The sequence below is a fragment of the Hydra viridissima genome, unplaced genomic scaffold (assembly GCF_058129835.1).
Source record: "Hydra viridissima isolate aposymbiotic clone 2 unplaced genomic scaffold, HvirCarnegie_v1 scaffold_6, whole genome shotgun sequence".
Lineage (NCBI taxonomy): Eukaryota > Metazoa > Cnidaria > Hydrozoa > Anthoathecata > Hydridae > Hydra > Hydra viridissima.
This window is the reverse complement of record NW_028324305.1, coordinates 8375814-8388712: the sequence shown is the minus strand read 5'-3', so window position 1 is coordinate 8388712 and position 12899 is coordinate 8375814. Positions and strand designations below refer to the sequence as shown.

Sequence of the window (12899 nt, the reverse complement as noted above, 5' to 3'; positions counted from 1 at the left end):
GCTCTTAACAGAAAAACATATTTTTTAAGTAAAAAAGTTAGACACGAACGATTCAACTGTTGACAAAACTATTTTTTTAAATATGAAATTTGTAAGATGTGCTCGGTACATGGTAAAAACAGTCTTAAAGAATTTAATAATGATTTTAGACTGTTATTAAAAAAGTTCACACATGTAGACCATAAAAGCGTTACATTAAAAATTGTGATCTTTTAAAAGTGTACATGTGTGATCTTTTCAAACTTTGTTATTTTCCCTTCGTTAACCTTTCTCCAATTGTAGTTAAGTTAAATATGTTGTCCCTCATGATAAACTTTTTTTCAATAAAATGTCGTGGTCAATTTGCTTATTAAAAATTAAAGTATAACCTTTAAATTAATTTAATTGAAGTCACTGATGGAAAAACCAATAGTTTAAAGGTCCCGTAGAAGTATATCATGCTTAAATTTGATTCACTACAGAAACCTATACTTGATTTATTTACTAAAAGCCATGGCGCTGGCCTATTTGTTGTTGCTTCTGGAATTCTCAAAGCTAAACAAGAATTTACTTTATTCCTGCAATTTCTTTTTTTCTTTTGAAACGGTACTATAACATACTTTTCTATCAATTGATAAGCAACTCTTCTTAGCTCAGTTGCAGTAAGTCCAAAAAAACTTGGTTCTAAATTGAGAGCGTGTTCAACCAACTTCTCCATATTTTCAGTAATACCTTAGATCTTCCAAATTTGACATTTTTATTTAATCCTTTAAAATGACACTATAACGTATTTTTGGGAATCTTAATTTTTCAATGAGTTTCGTTGAATCCAATAACTCCTTTAGATAACTTGGTTTAGCCTCTTCTGTATCTTATTACAACTCCGTTTTGACAACTTGATATAATTGTGACCTAAAAATAAGAATGAAAACAACGCCAGCTGAGAGTAGGCAAAAACAAAAATTATTTTCTTAAGTTGTACTGTTACGATTTAGTAGGAACCTCATATGACTTAGGATACGACAAAACTTAAATTATAAGCAAACGTTAGTGATGAATGAAATAACTTTGTTTCGACTAAACAATTACATAAATTGTACAAAATTTATATTTAACAAAGAACATAATTTAATCGTTAATTAACTTGCATGGTTAACCAACATATGGAGAATATTATAAAAATAAAGTAAAATAAACTTACTATCGATGAGGTTCTATAGCAAGATTGGTTTACAACAGACAATAATACTATAAAGGACTTTGTAAAACTTGCCAACTGAGTTGCGATTGTTTGCAGAGATGTCTCCGTAGTTCCTTCAAAATTAAAGTAGTACTACTTAAAGTACTGGTACGACTTGAGCAACCTTACTCTATATTATTATTATTGTAGCAGGTTGAAAGCTGTTAAAGTAAGATGAAGGAGATGGTATCGTACAAAACGGTAAAAAAACAGATTAAAAAAACATTTATCAGCATCTTCTCACGCAGCATATCGGAAAGAGATCTTCACAAATGCAAGTACTTAATAGTTTCAAAGCAACCAATATTGGAAAAAGAAAATGAAGAATTTGTAGAATTTCTCAACTCTCTGGATCCTTCAAATATCTCTCCTTGCAAGGTATTGAAGAAATGTGAAAATGTTGTTTCATTTGTGAAGCATGAAATCTCGTTGGCTACATATGAAGCATACCAGTTTTTCAAAACCTTTTATTCATCAGTTAAACATCAGCAAAATAATTGAAAAAATTAAACTTTTCTTTGATAATAAAACTAATTATGTATCTAATTGTATCTTTAACTGTTGTATCTGGAGCTGCTGTTGATGATATTCTGATTTGTGAATGTTTAAACTTCCTTTGAAATAACTTAGTTGTTTTACATGAGTGTAAGGAATGAAGGAAAAATTTTAATACGAGGAAATTTTACGGAAACCTAAGTTTTAATTTTTTTGTTTACCTTTGGGACTTTGATAGTTTACAGTATTGCAACAAAACTGAGATGATGTGATAGAAGCGATGACGAAGAGCACTTCGGATAACTGAATGAACAGAATTATTGGTTTCAATGCCAAGAATCGTGAGCGCTTTTTGAACACAAAAATAAATTTGATCTGAAAATTAATGCATATTAAAATGTCCTTTCGATCTAATTAAAACAAGTTTTTCAATCATTTTCACGTTCAATCTCAGCTTCTGATAGATTCGAATATGAATGGCGTTTCCGAAAACTGTTATAGTAAAGTCTTTAATGAAACCTTCATTGAAGATTTTTCTATAATAGTTTTCGGAAACCTGATGTAAACATTTTGATGAAAACGAACAATAAATCTTATTGACTGATATTTAGCTTTAGTTCCAAATTCTTTTCAATGGATCTTTGTTAACAATGTTGTTAACAAAAGGTTCTATGACGAGAAAATAATACACTCCATCATCGCTTGCTTTATATTTTAAAACGTGTGAGACGTTTTTATTACATTTTCTTTCGAGAATAGTGTTTTTTTTTTTCAGAATAGTGCTTTTAAAAAACGAAAAATTTTTTAAAGTCAAAAGATTTTGACGATGTTTTACCTCCTCAGAGATCACATGTTGGCAGCATAAAAGTTTAGCTTTTCACACTATCGTTCGCACATTATCGTTTTCACATTATCGTTTGCACATTATCGTTTTCACATTATCGTCTGCACACCATCGTTTGCACATTATTCTTTGCACACTATCGTTTGCACACCATTATTTGCACCCAACGGTTGGAGTACAGGGCTTTTCTATTCGTTTACTATCCATTTCTGAGAAAGTTAAAATCCCGTTTGAAAAAATGTATGGGTGGTATGGGTGATATGAGTTTATGGGTTATATGGGTTTATGGGTGATATTTACCTTGGATTCTAATGCAAGGTATGCAAAAATCATAAATGGTATCTATAACCTTTAAAATATTACGCCTTTGTAAATTAGGGTAGTACGGGGTGTTATCACATCCAGAAAAAAAATTCCAAATGCTGTCAAGAACATTTCATAAAAGTTACATGCAGAAAACTTTAAAAACGAAGGAATTATATTCTTGTTTAGATTCTGCTAATCTCAGTTTATTCTTTACACAAAGAACTAAGATTGCAATGAATCCCTGAATATAGAAACTTTAGCAGACTTATTTCATAACAACTAAACCAGTTAGTTTAAAGTCATCACTAAGATGCGTTTCTGGGATTTGCTAAGATGAAGTTACTAAACATTTTACATCCTTTATTGAAAAGTAATTTTTTAAAAGTCCATGAACTTTATCCTTATATCCATAGAGCCAGATCAGGATAAATAAAATTGCCTAACAATAGACGAGTGCGAAGTGTTTTCTACTTTCCAAAATTCGTAAAAAACAAAATGTTTAAAATAACACACCATAACATAAAGTTTCATTAACATCCATAGACGCAGCGTATACAAGAGATTTGTTGTTACAAATATTGTTGATAATCTAAGTAATATTTTTTGACGTGGCTCAACAGGCTTTTTTGCAGCCGATAACAATTCAAGAATACAGAGTATGTTTCCTGATGGGTCAAAATGAACATGGTTGTATGAATGGGATTAATAGTGATCTAACTCAGAAAAAAAAGAAAGATTGCTAAAAAACGATGGTAAGCTTGTTAAATTTTCTATTATTTTTTCCGGAAAGCTCAATCAATGACAGCAGATCGGTAACAATTCCAATGTTCAAACACTTCCAGCAACACTGCCGGGCACGAAGACACTAGGAACTATTGAATTTGGGTAAATACGATACTGGTATTTATATGAAGCAATTGTTAATGGACTGAAGCACTTAAAAGGTAATGTCATTTTTCATATATTAATCTCCGTAAAATCAGCCATGGGTTTATTATATGGAGATTCTTGAAGCAGTAGTTATCTTTCTTGGAGACCGTCAATAGAAATTTAAAAAAAAAATGGAGCACGTCAGAAGGATTTTGGTTCATTTTTAAACAGGATTTGTATTTGAAACTTTAAGAGTGATTTGATTTGCATACTCTATTTATTTTATGTATACACGAAAGCATTACATTAGTAAATAATTAAGTTGTACAATGTTATTTGAAATGAGAATAAAAAAGGTTGCAACTTTCAAGCTTTTAATAATTTATAAAATAAGTTAATTTCTTCATTTTTAGCTTTTGAAAATACTAAAGCCATTGCTAATGAGTGAGCTTTTTTTTTTTAAATAAATTATCGCCCTTTCCTATATATTTTTATGCTCAACTCTCGTTGAGCATAAAAAGCTGCTATTAGCTAAGTAATAAAAAGGATAGAATCATTAGATATATATACTAAGGTTGCAATCTGTCAGTCACAAAGATTAGGACGAATACCAGGTAATTTTTCTAAAAGAATTTTACAAAAACTCCAAATGGTTCTAATTTTAGCTGAAACGTTTCATAATCAATTTCTTCCTCAGTTGGTTAAAAAATAAATTTTTTTAAGCCTAATTTTAATTCCATTTACAACCGTTTGATAATACTTTTAGGATAATGCAAAAAATAAAAATTAAAAAGTGAAATATAAATAAAAACAAAAAAAATTGTTGCATAATTTGTTGCAATATAAATGCAAAATTAATTGCATTATTTTTCATCTCCAAACACTTTCATTTGTTTCTTTTAATTTATCTTTAGATATAAAAAAAACCATTTACTTTTTATTTTAAAACAATTCTGTCCGACTTTAATGGTTCTTTAAGTCGCAAAAAAATGGAAAATAAGTTATATGTTATCTATATAATTATCTATATGCTGTAAATATAGAAATATTTGGAACTTTTCACAATCTTGTAAAAATAATTCGTAGTTTTTTTTAAAAAATCCCCTTTTGTTCCGACAAAGTTTTATTAAGAAAAAAGAAAAGAATTTTCATTAGTAATTTAAAAAAGTTACAAAACAGTAAGATTTTTGAAATCGGTATTGAGGTGACGTATTTCTAACTAAGGCATGATGTATTTTTAACTAAGGCATGATGTATTTCTATATTAGGTTTACATGCGATAGCTTTTATATACCGGAGAAAAAATGTTCAAAAATCCATTTAGTTGCAAACAAGTTAATATTTTAATTTACACATCAAGACTCTTAAAAAATCTAATAGTTGCAATATTTATTTTACTTACCATTTTAGACATGAAACTTTCTTCTTATACAAAACGTTTATCAAAACTGTTTATACTTATTTCCAACTTCACCAACGGACTCGATCACCATTCTATTAAAACTATTTTCTTGTAGTTTCCTGCGTTTGAACGCTTGTACGAAGATAAGTATAACACGGAGTTAGCATCGGAAGCTGATATGAGTTTGGCGCCAGTTAAGATTTAGAATACTTTTGCACATTAAAATTTCTTTTGTGTTAAGCGCAGTTTTTAATCCGTGATAGCTTTTTAAATTTTAAAATCTTCTGAAATGTTTCTAAAATATTTTAAATTTTTTTTCTTGGGAATAGAGCCCCCGTTTTTTATTGGATTATAAAAGTTTACGCATTTAAAGAAAGTTTTGGGATTAAATGGATTTTGAAGCAACTCGATAAAAGTGATCCTTGCTGAACAAGGGTTAAGAAATGTTTGTTTCTCTGTTGAAAGAATTTATATTACTGTAAATAATAGGTTTAATCGTAACCTAATGCAATGTCAAAAAAAGAATAAAAAAGAATAATCTCTTTAAAAGATTTCATTGATCTTCAAATTGAGACATAATGATCTTCAAAGTCAGGACATAATCGAAGGAATTTTAGAAACTTCTTTATTATTACCAAATGTAAAATAAAATGTCTTTTTTTCATTATGACATTCAATCAAATATTTTCTTCGTTTACATAAAACGTTTGTTAGGAACTTTTACGAAGAAAATTTTAAAATACGTAATTTGTATTTTACGCTTTTCAAAGAATTACTCTAAAATATTACTAAAGACATGCATAATTTGTCTGTAATAATAGACAGAAAACTATTTAGAAATAAATTGCACGTTATTGGCGTTTACTGTTAACTATCGCTTTATAGTTAGCAAAATCTAATTATTTTATTTTAGAGCGAGAAAGAAAGCAGTGACATTTGCAGTCTTAAATCTCATATGGTAGTTAATATCATGGCCTGATGATGGCAGAATCTATCAATAAATAATCATTTTTAAGAAATAATCATATTTGAATAAATAATTATCTTTTAATAAATGATGTGTTAATAAACGATCATGGGTTATTCCAAAATATACTTTTGTTTGATTATAACCTCGAGTTGGTAATTGTAACCCCGAGTTGGAAATGGCAAAGCCATTTTGTAACCTCAACTTTATTTCTTTAATAAAATTAATCAAAAAAATAATTTAATACTATTAAAGATTTTCGAACATCAACAGCAATCTACACGGAAAATTTACAACCTAAAAAAATTATTGCAAAAAATCTCAAAGTGTTTTTATTTACATTTTTATTAGCATTAAATACTGATAGTGTGATAAATACTTAATTTATAATATTATTTAAATCAATGCTAAATCGTCATTTTTTAAGATTACAATAAATGATAATTTTTTAAGATTACGTTAAATAATAATTGTTTAAATTTGTGATAAATAATTATCATTTAAAGTTGCAATAAATCATATTTACTTAAGATTCCGAAATATAATAGCTGTTTAAGTAGAAAAATACACACACACAAAAACCGAGTTGAGGCCTTTAAATGTCATCCCAGATATGTTTATAAGCCTGTTTTTTTATCTTACAAATTTTTTTGTTTTCTGTGTTTAAACGTAAGTTCAGTGTTTTTTAATTGTATACACAAAATTGTGTAATAATTATGATTACATTTTCACTGGATAAATTTAAATTCAACAGCTCGTCAGTGATTTGAGATCAAACTTCTAAATGAGTGGATTAAGTCGAACTATTTCCCGAAAAATTTATATGAGGTCGAACTTCGTAAAAAAGTGATTTGAGGTCGAATTTCATAAAACAAAATTGTTCATTTTTTCAAGATTTCAATTACTACTTTTGAATTCCTTCTGTTTTCAAGTGTCTTTTTTATAAATATCTTTTTCTTTTGCCTAACTCATTCTATTAAGAAGATGTCTTGTATTTAGTCTGTTTTCGGCAATTTTTATCCTTATCAGTGGAAGCCGACCAAATCATAAAATGAACAGACTTTTTTTACTTAAAATATTTGCTGTTATTGATGCAAATATGTTATATAAATATCTATGTATTTGCATCTGTTATGTATATATTATATAAATATATATAATATGTAATTTATTTATATATTATATAAATATTATAGTAGTATGCAATATATAAATAGAGTATGCAATACAATATATACAGAAATGTTTATATTATGTATATACATTTCTCTTTTCTAAAAATACATTTTTGTCTATTAATAAAAAACGGGTTCATGATATTTTATAGTCATTAATAAGTGCTCAAAGCTTTAAATAAATCTAACCTGCACCATGACCTCCTCGTACAAAAAATAGATTGGTCAAGCTACATGTAGTTTCTTATATTGAAAATTTTTATCACAACCCAATTTTTCTTTATATTCTTTTAAATACGTAACCATGTTTTTTAAGTTTATTTCGTAAATGCATCGTGTTATACGCCTAATCCTTTGCTATCTCTGTGAACTCTCGTTTTTTGATAAAGCTTTTTCCTTATTGTTTTCGTACGCTGTTAATTCATTAGATTCTCTTTGCATCCGGTTTGGCGATATAACCGGACTTTAACGCATACTTAAAAACATCAGCTGTGCGGTTATTGATAGAAAATAAACACAGAGTTTTTTAACGTAAAGGATCAGAACTGATTAGTTGTTAGCTTATTTGCTTTTGCATTAAATGCGCCAAATATGTGAATACCGATGTAGTTAAACATTATTTTTGTAAACCGGCAAACCCATGAAGGCAAATAAATTTTTGTAAAAAGTAAATTACTTTGCAACTGTGCTTAGTTTCCACGAAGATTTTCGCTAAAAAAAAAAAAAGGTTATTTGTAGTTTTAAGAGAAACTTCTTGTAGTAAACATATTTTTTCAATGATGTCATGTTGTCTTTAGTTCAGTAGAATGTAGCTCAAGTATAAAAGGATAAAGCTTAAATTAGGGTTTTTGTAATTAAGACACTGCTTTTATTGTTAATAATCATTTACTTTCAAATAAACGGACTTTAAAGCAAACGGAGTGGGGGAGCGGAGTTTTTGGGAAAATTATTTGTCAGAGGAGATAAATAACTAATAGGGGAAGAGTATGGGTGCAAGTAGGGTAGATTGGGGTAATATGAACTTCTGGGTAATATGAACATACGCGAAGTTTTCTATTTTGCATTCAATGTATTTCCAGAAGTTTGGTGTTTTTTTGATCAGGTTTATATAGTACATGATGAAGTCTATTTAGTTTAATGCGGTAGAAGTTTTATTGGGTGCCTTCTAATTAAAACGCAAGTAATTAATTTGGTTTGTTAAAATATTCTCCATACACATGAAAAGATTTGTGTAGTTTAATTTTGATGTTTAAGCTGTTCTTTTTGTATTTTCTTAAAGGAAAATTTATTTGCTAAGCCTATGTAGACTTATCAAGTGAGGATCAATATAAATTAAACATTTCATGCACAATCTATTCAATCGTAGCATTTCCGGTTAATCCGAGTTTTATCTAGAAACTTCATAGTTTTCCCCTTAATGTCCGTTTTTTTAAAGAGCTTTACTATATATATATATATATATATATATATATATATATATATATATATATATATATATATATATATATATATATATATATATATATATATATATATATATATATATATATATATATATATATATATATATATATATTTGTGATTAGTAAAAGACTTCTTCACTCAAGAGTGCTCAATAGCCCGCTGGCGAGAACAATTACATCGAAAATACAGCGAAGGATGTCAACTTTGTTGGTACTTAAAGTTTCATAACGGCGTACCGGCAATCATCAGCCAAATACATAATCATAATCAAAATACATATTGCCGGTACGCAATATATATATATATATATATATATATATATATATATATATATATATATATATATATATATATATATATATATATATATATATATATAACCAATTTATATGCGTATAAAGAGTCTGTTATTTTATCAAACAACTAAATGTTGCAAAACATGTTATGTCATTATATTATGTTTATTTTGTGTTATGTTAACAAGCATTATATGTTATTATGTTATGGTAAACAGAATATTTTATGTTACTAAACAAGTAATCAGAAATCGGTTTTTGATGTATTGCAACTGCAAACTGAATATTAAAAGGATTGCTTTGTCATTTTACCCCAGATACTCCACTACTAAATGCATTGTTTTGTTATTTTTGGAAAGTTTAACATTTTTTCATCTACTAATTTGAAGTGCTTATATTACTCAGTGTTCTATTTGAGAATTTTTTTTGTTTTTTAAAAATCTCTGTATTTTTAAGAAAATATCTCTGGTACCCAAAAATGAAATGAAGATTGTCACTGTGACCCATGAAGATTTGTTTTAGCATAATTATTTTTGAAAATATTCCCATTTTCACTTAAAGTACTCGTTATACCCCAATCTACTGAATAATGAACAAATGGTAATGAAAAAAAAAAGTTTTGTGTGCTAGCAAAACCATCAACAGAAAAAAACATAATAGAGAAACCTGTCAAAAGAGCGATCTGTCATTGTAGCATAATATCAGCAAAGTGTATAAAACATTTATTGTATACGTTTATTCATTATTCAATGAAAGGATACTTCTGTTTAACAATTTTAACATCTTAGAAGAAAAGTTCGTTTAAAGTAAAACCACAGGGTGCGTATTCACTAAACTTTCGTAACTCTTGCCATGGACCTATAAGAGATGGACGTGCAACCTATTGTTTTACATCAAAGAGGCCGCAGAAATCAGTGAGCCAAACGAGTTTCCGACAAAGTCTAAATTTTCACCCGTCAACAAAAAAAACTACTAAAATGGCTGCCCACAGTTTTAAAAAAGAAACTCTGATCACGTGGTATAAATTTAAACTTTTATAGCATTTATTTAACAAGACTGTTCAGGATAAAGTAAATACTTCACGCGTTGACAAATAACTAAAAAAATTACACCAAGGTAAAGAAAATTAGTTGTCAGCACGAATAGATTTTCATCACTTTTCCAAGATAAACATTTGTAAATTTGGGTACTTTTTTCTTGTAAACAAAGTTCCGTCAATAATAAAATAGACCTGTGAGGATAATTTTTAAATGACTAAAAAAGTATAGCAAAATATAAGAAAGCTTAAATAAAATTTTTTGATAAGATCTGGTTTCATTCAACTCCTTGGTCTTTCATTCACCAGGCTTAATTTTGTGTATTTTTTTAGTATTTTATCCGATATGTCGCCATTTTTTGCCTCGACTACTCTATAAGCTCCATAATATATATAAGCTCCATAATATATAATTAAGGGCCTGTTTATATGGACAAGGACTAGCCCGTTTGCTGAGATAGCCCGGAAAACGTGCCAGTTTTAAAATTGCGTTTATATGAGTTTTTTGCCAAAAAAATAAAAAATGATTTCAAGGTCAGCCTGGCTTTTTCTAGCAGGGCTGGCCTCTTTATCGGTAAAATAATAACTTTAAAGATGGCGGCTAGCGACAAATAAAAAACACATTGCATTTTAACAATATGTTTAACTGATATTTTAACACAAATAATGCTTCTTAAAAGCCTAATTGTATTATATAAGCTTCACAAGTTTAAATTTGATAATTTTTTAAAAATTATTATTTTACGAAAACGATCACAATCACTTCAAAAGATGAAACAAGCAAGAGAGAGGCGTCTTAAAAGAAAAAATTGTAGTTGCTGGTTTAAAACTGGCAGAACTGATTTATGATGGCATAATATAATAACTGGTGTAGCTCCCATTGATGTATGGAAAACAAATTTTAGGCTTTCACGGTTTCTTTTCATGAATTTGGTTTCAGAGTTAAGGCCTTATTTATCTCCTAACTCTTTTTCGCCTAACTCAATAGCTCTATCAGCAGATAAAAAAGTAGCTATTACTTTATATTACTTAAAAGATACTGGATCTTTGGTTAATTATAAAAGCAAAACAATTAAAATTTTAAGTACACGGAAGTTGGCAGTTTTATTATTAAATTTATTATTTTACGCGCAAGCTTTCAAATTTAAAAAATGTAAGAATTTGTACGCATGCGTACAAATTTATATAAGAAATTAACCAGCCCGTTTGCCGAGATCTCGGCAAAAAACAGTGAGATCTCGCTATCCGGGCTAGCTCGTTTATTCATATAAACGCAAAATAAAATGAAGTTAAAATATTGATGACGTCGATATCTCGGCAAACGGGCTGGCTCGTTTGTCGAGCCAGCCCGCTTTCCATATAAACAGGCCCTTAGTTATTCTTGCGATTTGCCATAAATTGGCTTTGCAAAATTCTTTAAAACTGTGACAAATTATTTTTTTTATTTATTGTATTTACATTCAAAAGTTGCAAAGAAGAACATATATTTAATAATAATAATATTATATCTTTATAAGATGTTCTTTCGTTATGATGTACTTATTTTTTGTTAATATTTATGATTATTGTTAACCCTTATTATAATATATGTATAACTTATACTACCTCCGTTCCACATTAGTTGTAACATTTGGATACTTTTGGTCCGAATATTAAAAATACAGGGTGCGTAAAAAATTCCCGCACTCCTCTGGCAACAACGTTACTTCCCTTATTTTAAAGCATACCGTTTATTTTTCTGCATTATTTATGCTCTTCTCTAATCTTTGAATATGTTTTAATATTGAAGTTTTTAGGTTCCATGACCAAATCAAGAGATTTGCGGCCGGCAATAGAGAGGCTAGCTAAAGAGAAAAAGAAAGCATCGGAGATCGCTCGTCTTCTGAATGTTCCGCGGAGTACGGTTTACGATTGCTTGAAGCAACTTGAAGAAACTGGTTCCATTGATGATCGTCGACGTTCTGGAAGACCAAAAACTGCAACTTCGGGTAAAATTGTCAAAAAAATCCGCGACAAGATTCGGTACTACCCAAAACGATCGATGAGACAAATGGCCAAGGATGAAGGGATTTCGGAAGGTTCAGTTCGGCAAATCGTCCACATAAAGCTCGGAAAATACTCGTACAAAATTCAAAAAGCTCACGGAATTACTGATCGGATGAAAGCCACTCGTTTGGCCCGTTTCAAGGAGCTTCTCAAGCGATTCAAGAAGCCTATGGACGCCTCGAAGCAAAACAGAAAGATCGAGTTGCTTCAAAGACAGCTCACCCCCAAGCAGTGATGGTTTTCGGAGCGATTACAGGAGACGGCAAGATGCCATTGGTTTTTGTCGATCAAGAAGTGAAAATTAGAGCTCAAAACTACCTGGATGATATTTTGACGACAGAGGTAATAACTTGGACCAATTCACACTTCGGACAGCGGTTTTGAACGTTTCAACAGGATTCCACCCCAGCCCACAAAGCAACGGTCATCCAGGATTGGTGCAAAGCCAATTTTCCGGGTTTCATCACACGAGAAGAGTGGCCTCCAAACAGCCTGGATCTTAATCCCCTCGACTATTCCATATGGGGAATCATGAAGGCCAAGGTTGGAGCTGCTCGTCATATAAATTTGAACTCTCTACGGCAAGCACTCGAAAAAGAATGGGCCACTCTTGACGATGATATGGTGTCCGCCGCGGTTGAAGCATTCCCCAAGCGCCTCAGGGCGTGTATCAAGGCGAAAGGAGGACTTTTTGAAATCTGATTTGTTTTTGTTGTTTAGTATGTTATCAAGAATAAATGTTTAAACTTTTGGCACACTATGATAGTTCTACGTGTTTT

General features: G+C 29.7%; 1 protein-coding gene and 1 long non-coding RNA gene across 9 annotated transcripts in view; both read right to left on the bottom strand.

Annotated features, from left to right (window-relative positions):
• The window catches only part of LOC145189920 (RNA-binding motif, single-stranded-interacting protein 3-like), a 35869-nt gene extending 28192 nt beyond the window's left edge, over positions 1–7677 (bottom strand). For 3 of the 8 annotated variants that reach the window (XR_016453225.1, XR_016453226.1, XM_090090020.1), the window contains exon 1: positions 7468–7663. Coding sequence is in view for 6 of the 8 variants with exons in the window: in XM_090090020.1 (XP_089946146.1) it covers positions 7468–7476 (9 nt within the window). In the remaining 2 variants the exon portion in view is untranslated. Of the gene's footprint in view, positions 1–5136; positions 5297–7467 lie in introns of those variants that run through there. The other 5 variants (XM_090090019.1, XM_090090021.1, XM_090090023.1 and 2 more) reach the window with 3 other exon arrangements.
• On the bottom strand, positions 564–2225 carry LOC149886890 (uncharacterized). Its single transcript, XR_016453227.1, has 2 exons — positions 1181–2225; positions 564–891 (listed from the first exon to the last, which is right to left on the bottom strand). It is a non-coding gene; the product is annotated as an uncharacterized LOC149886890 (long non-coding RNA).
• Positions 7678–12899: the final 5222 nt, after the last annotated feature.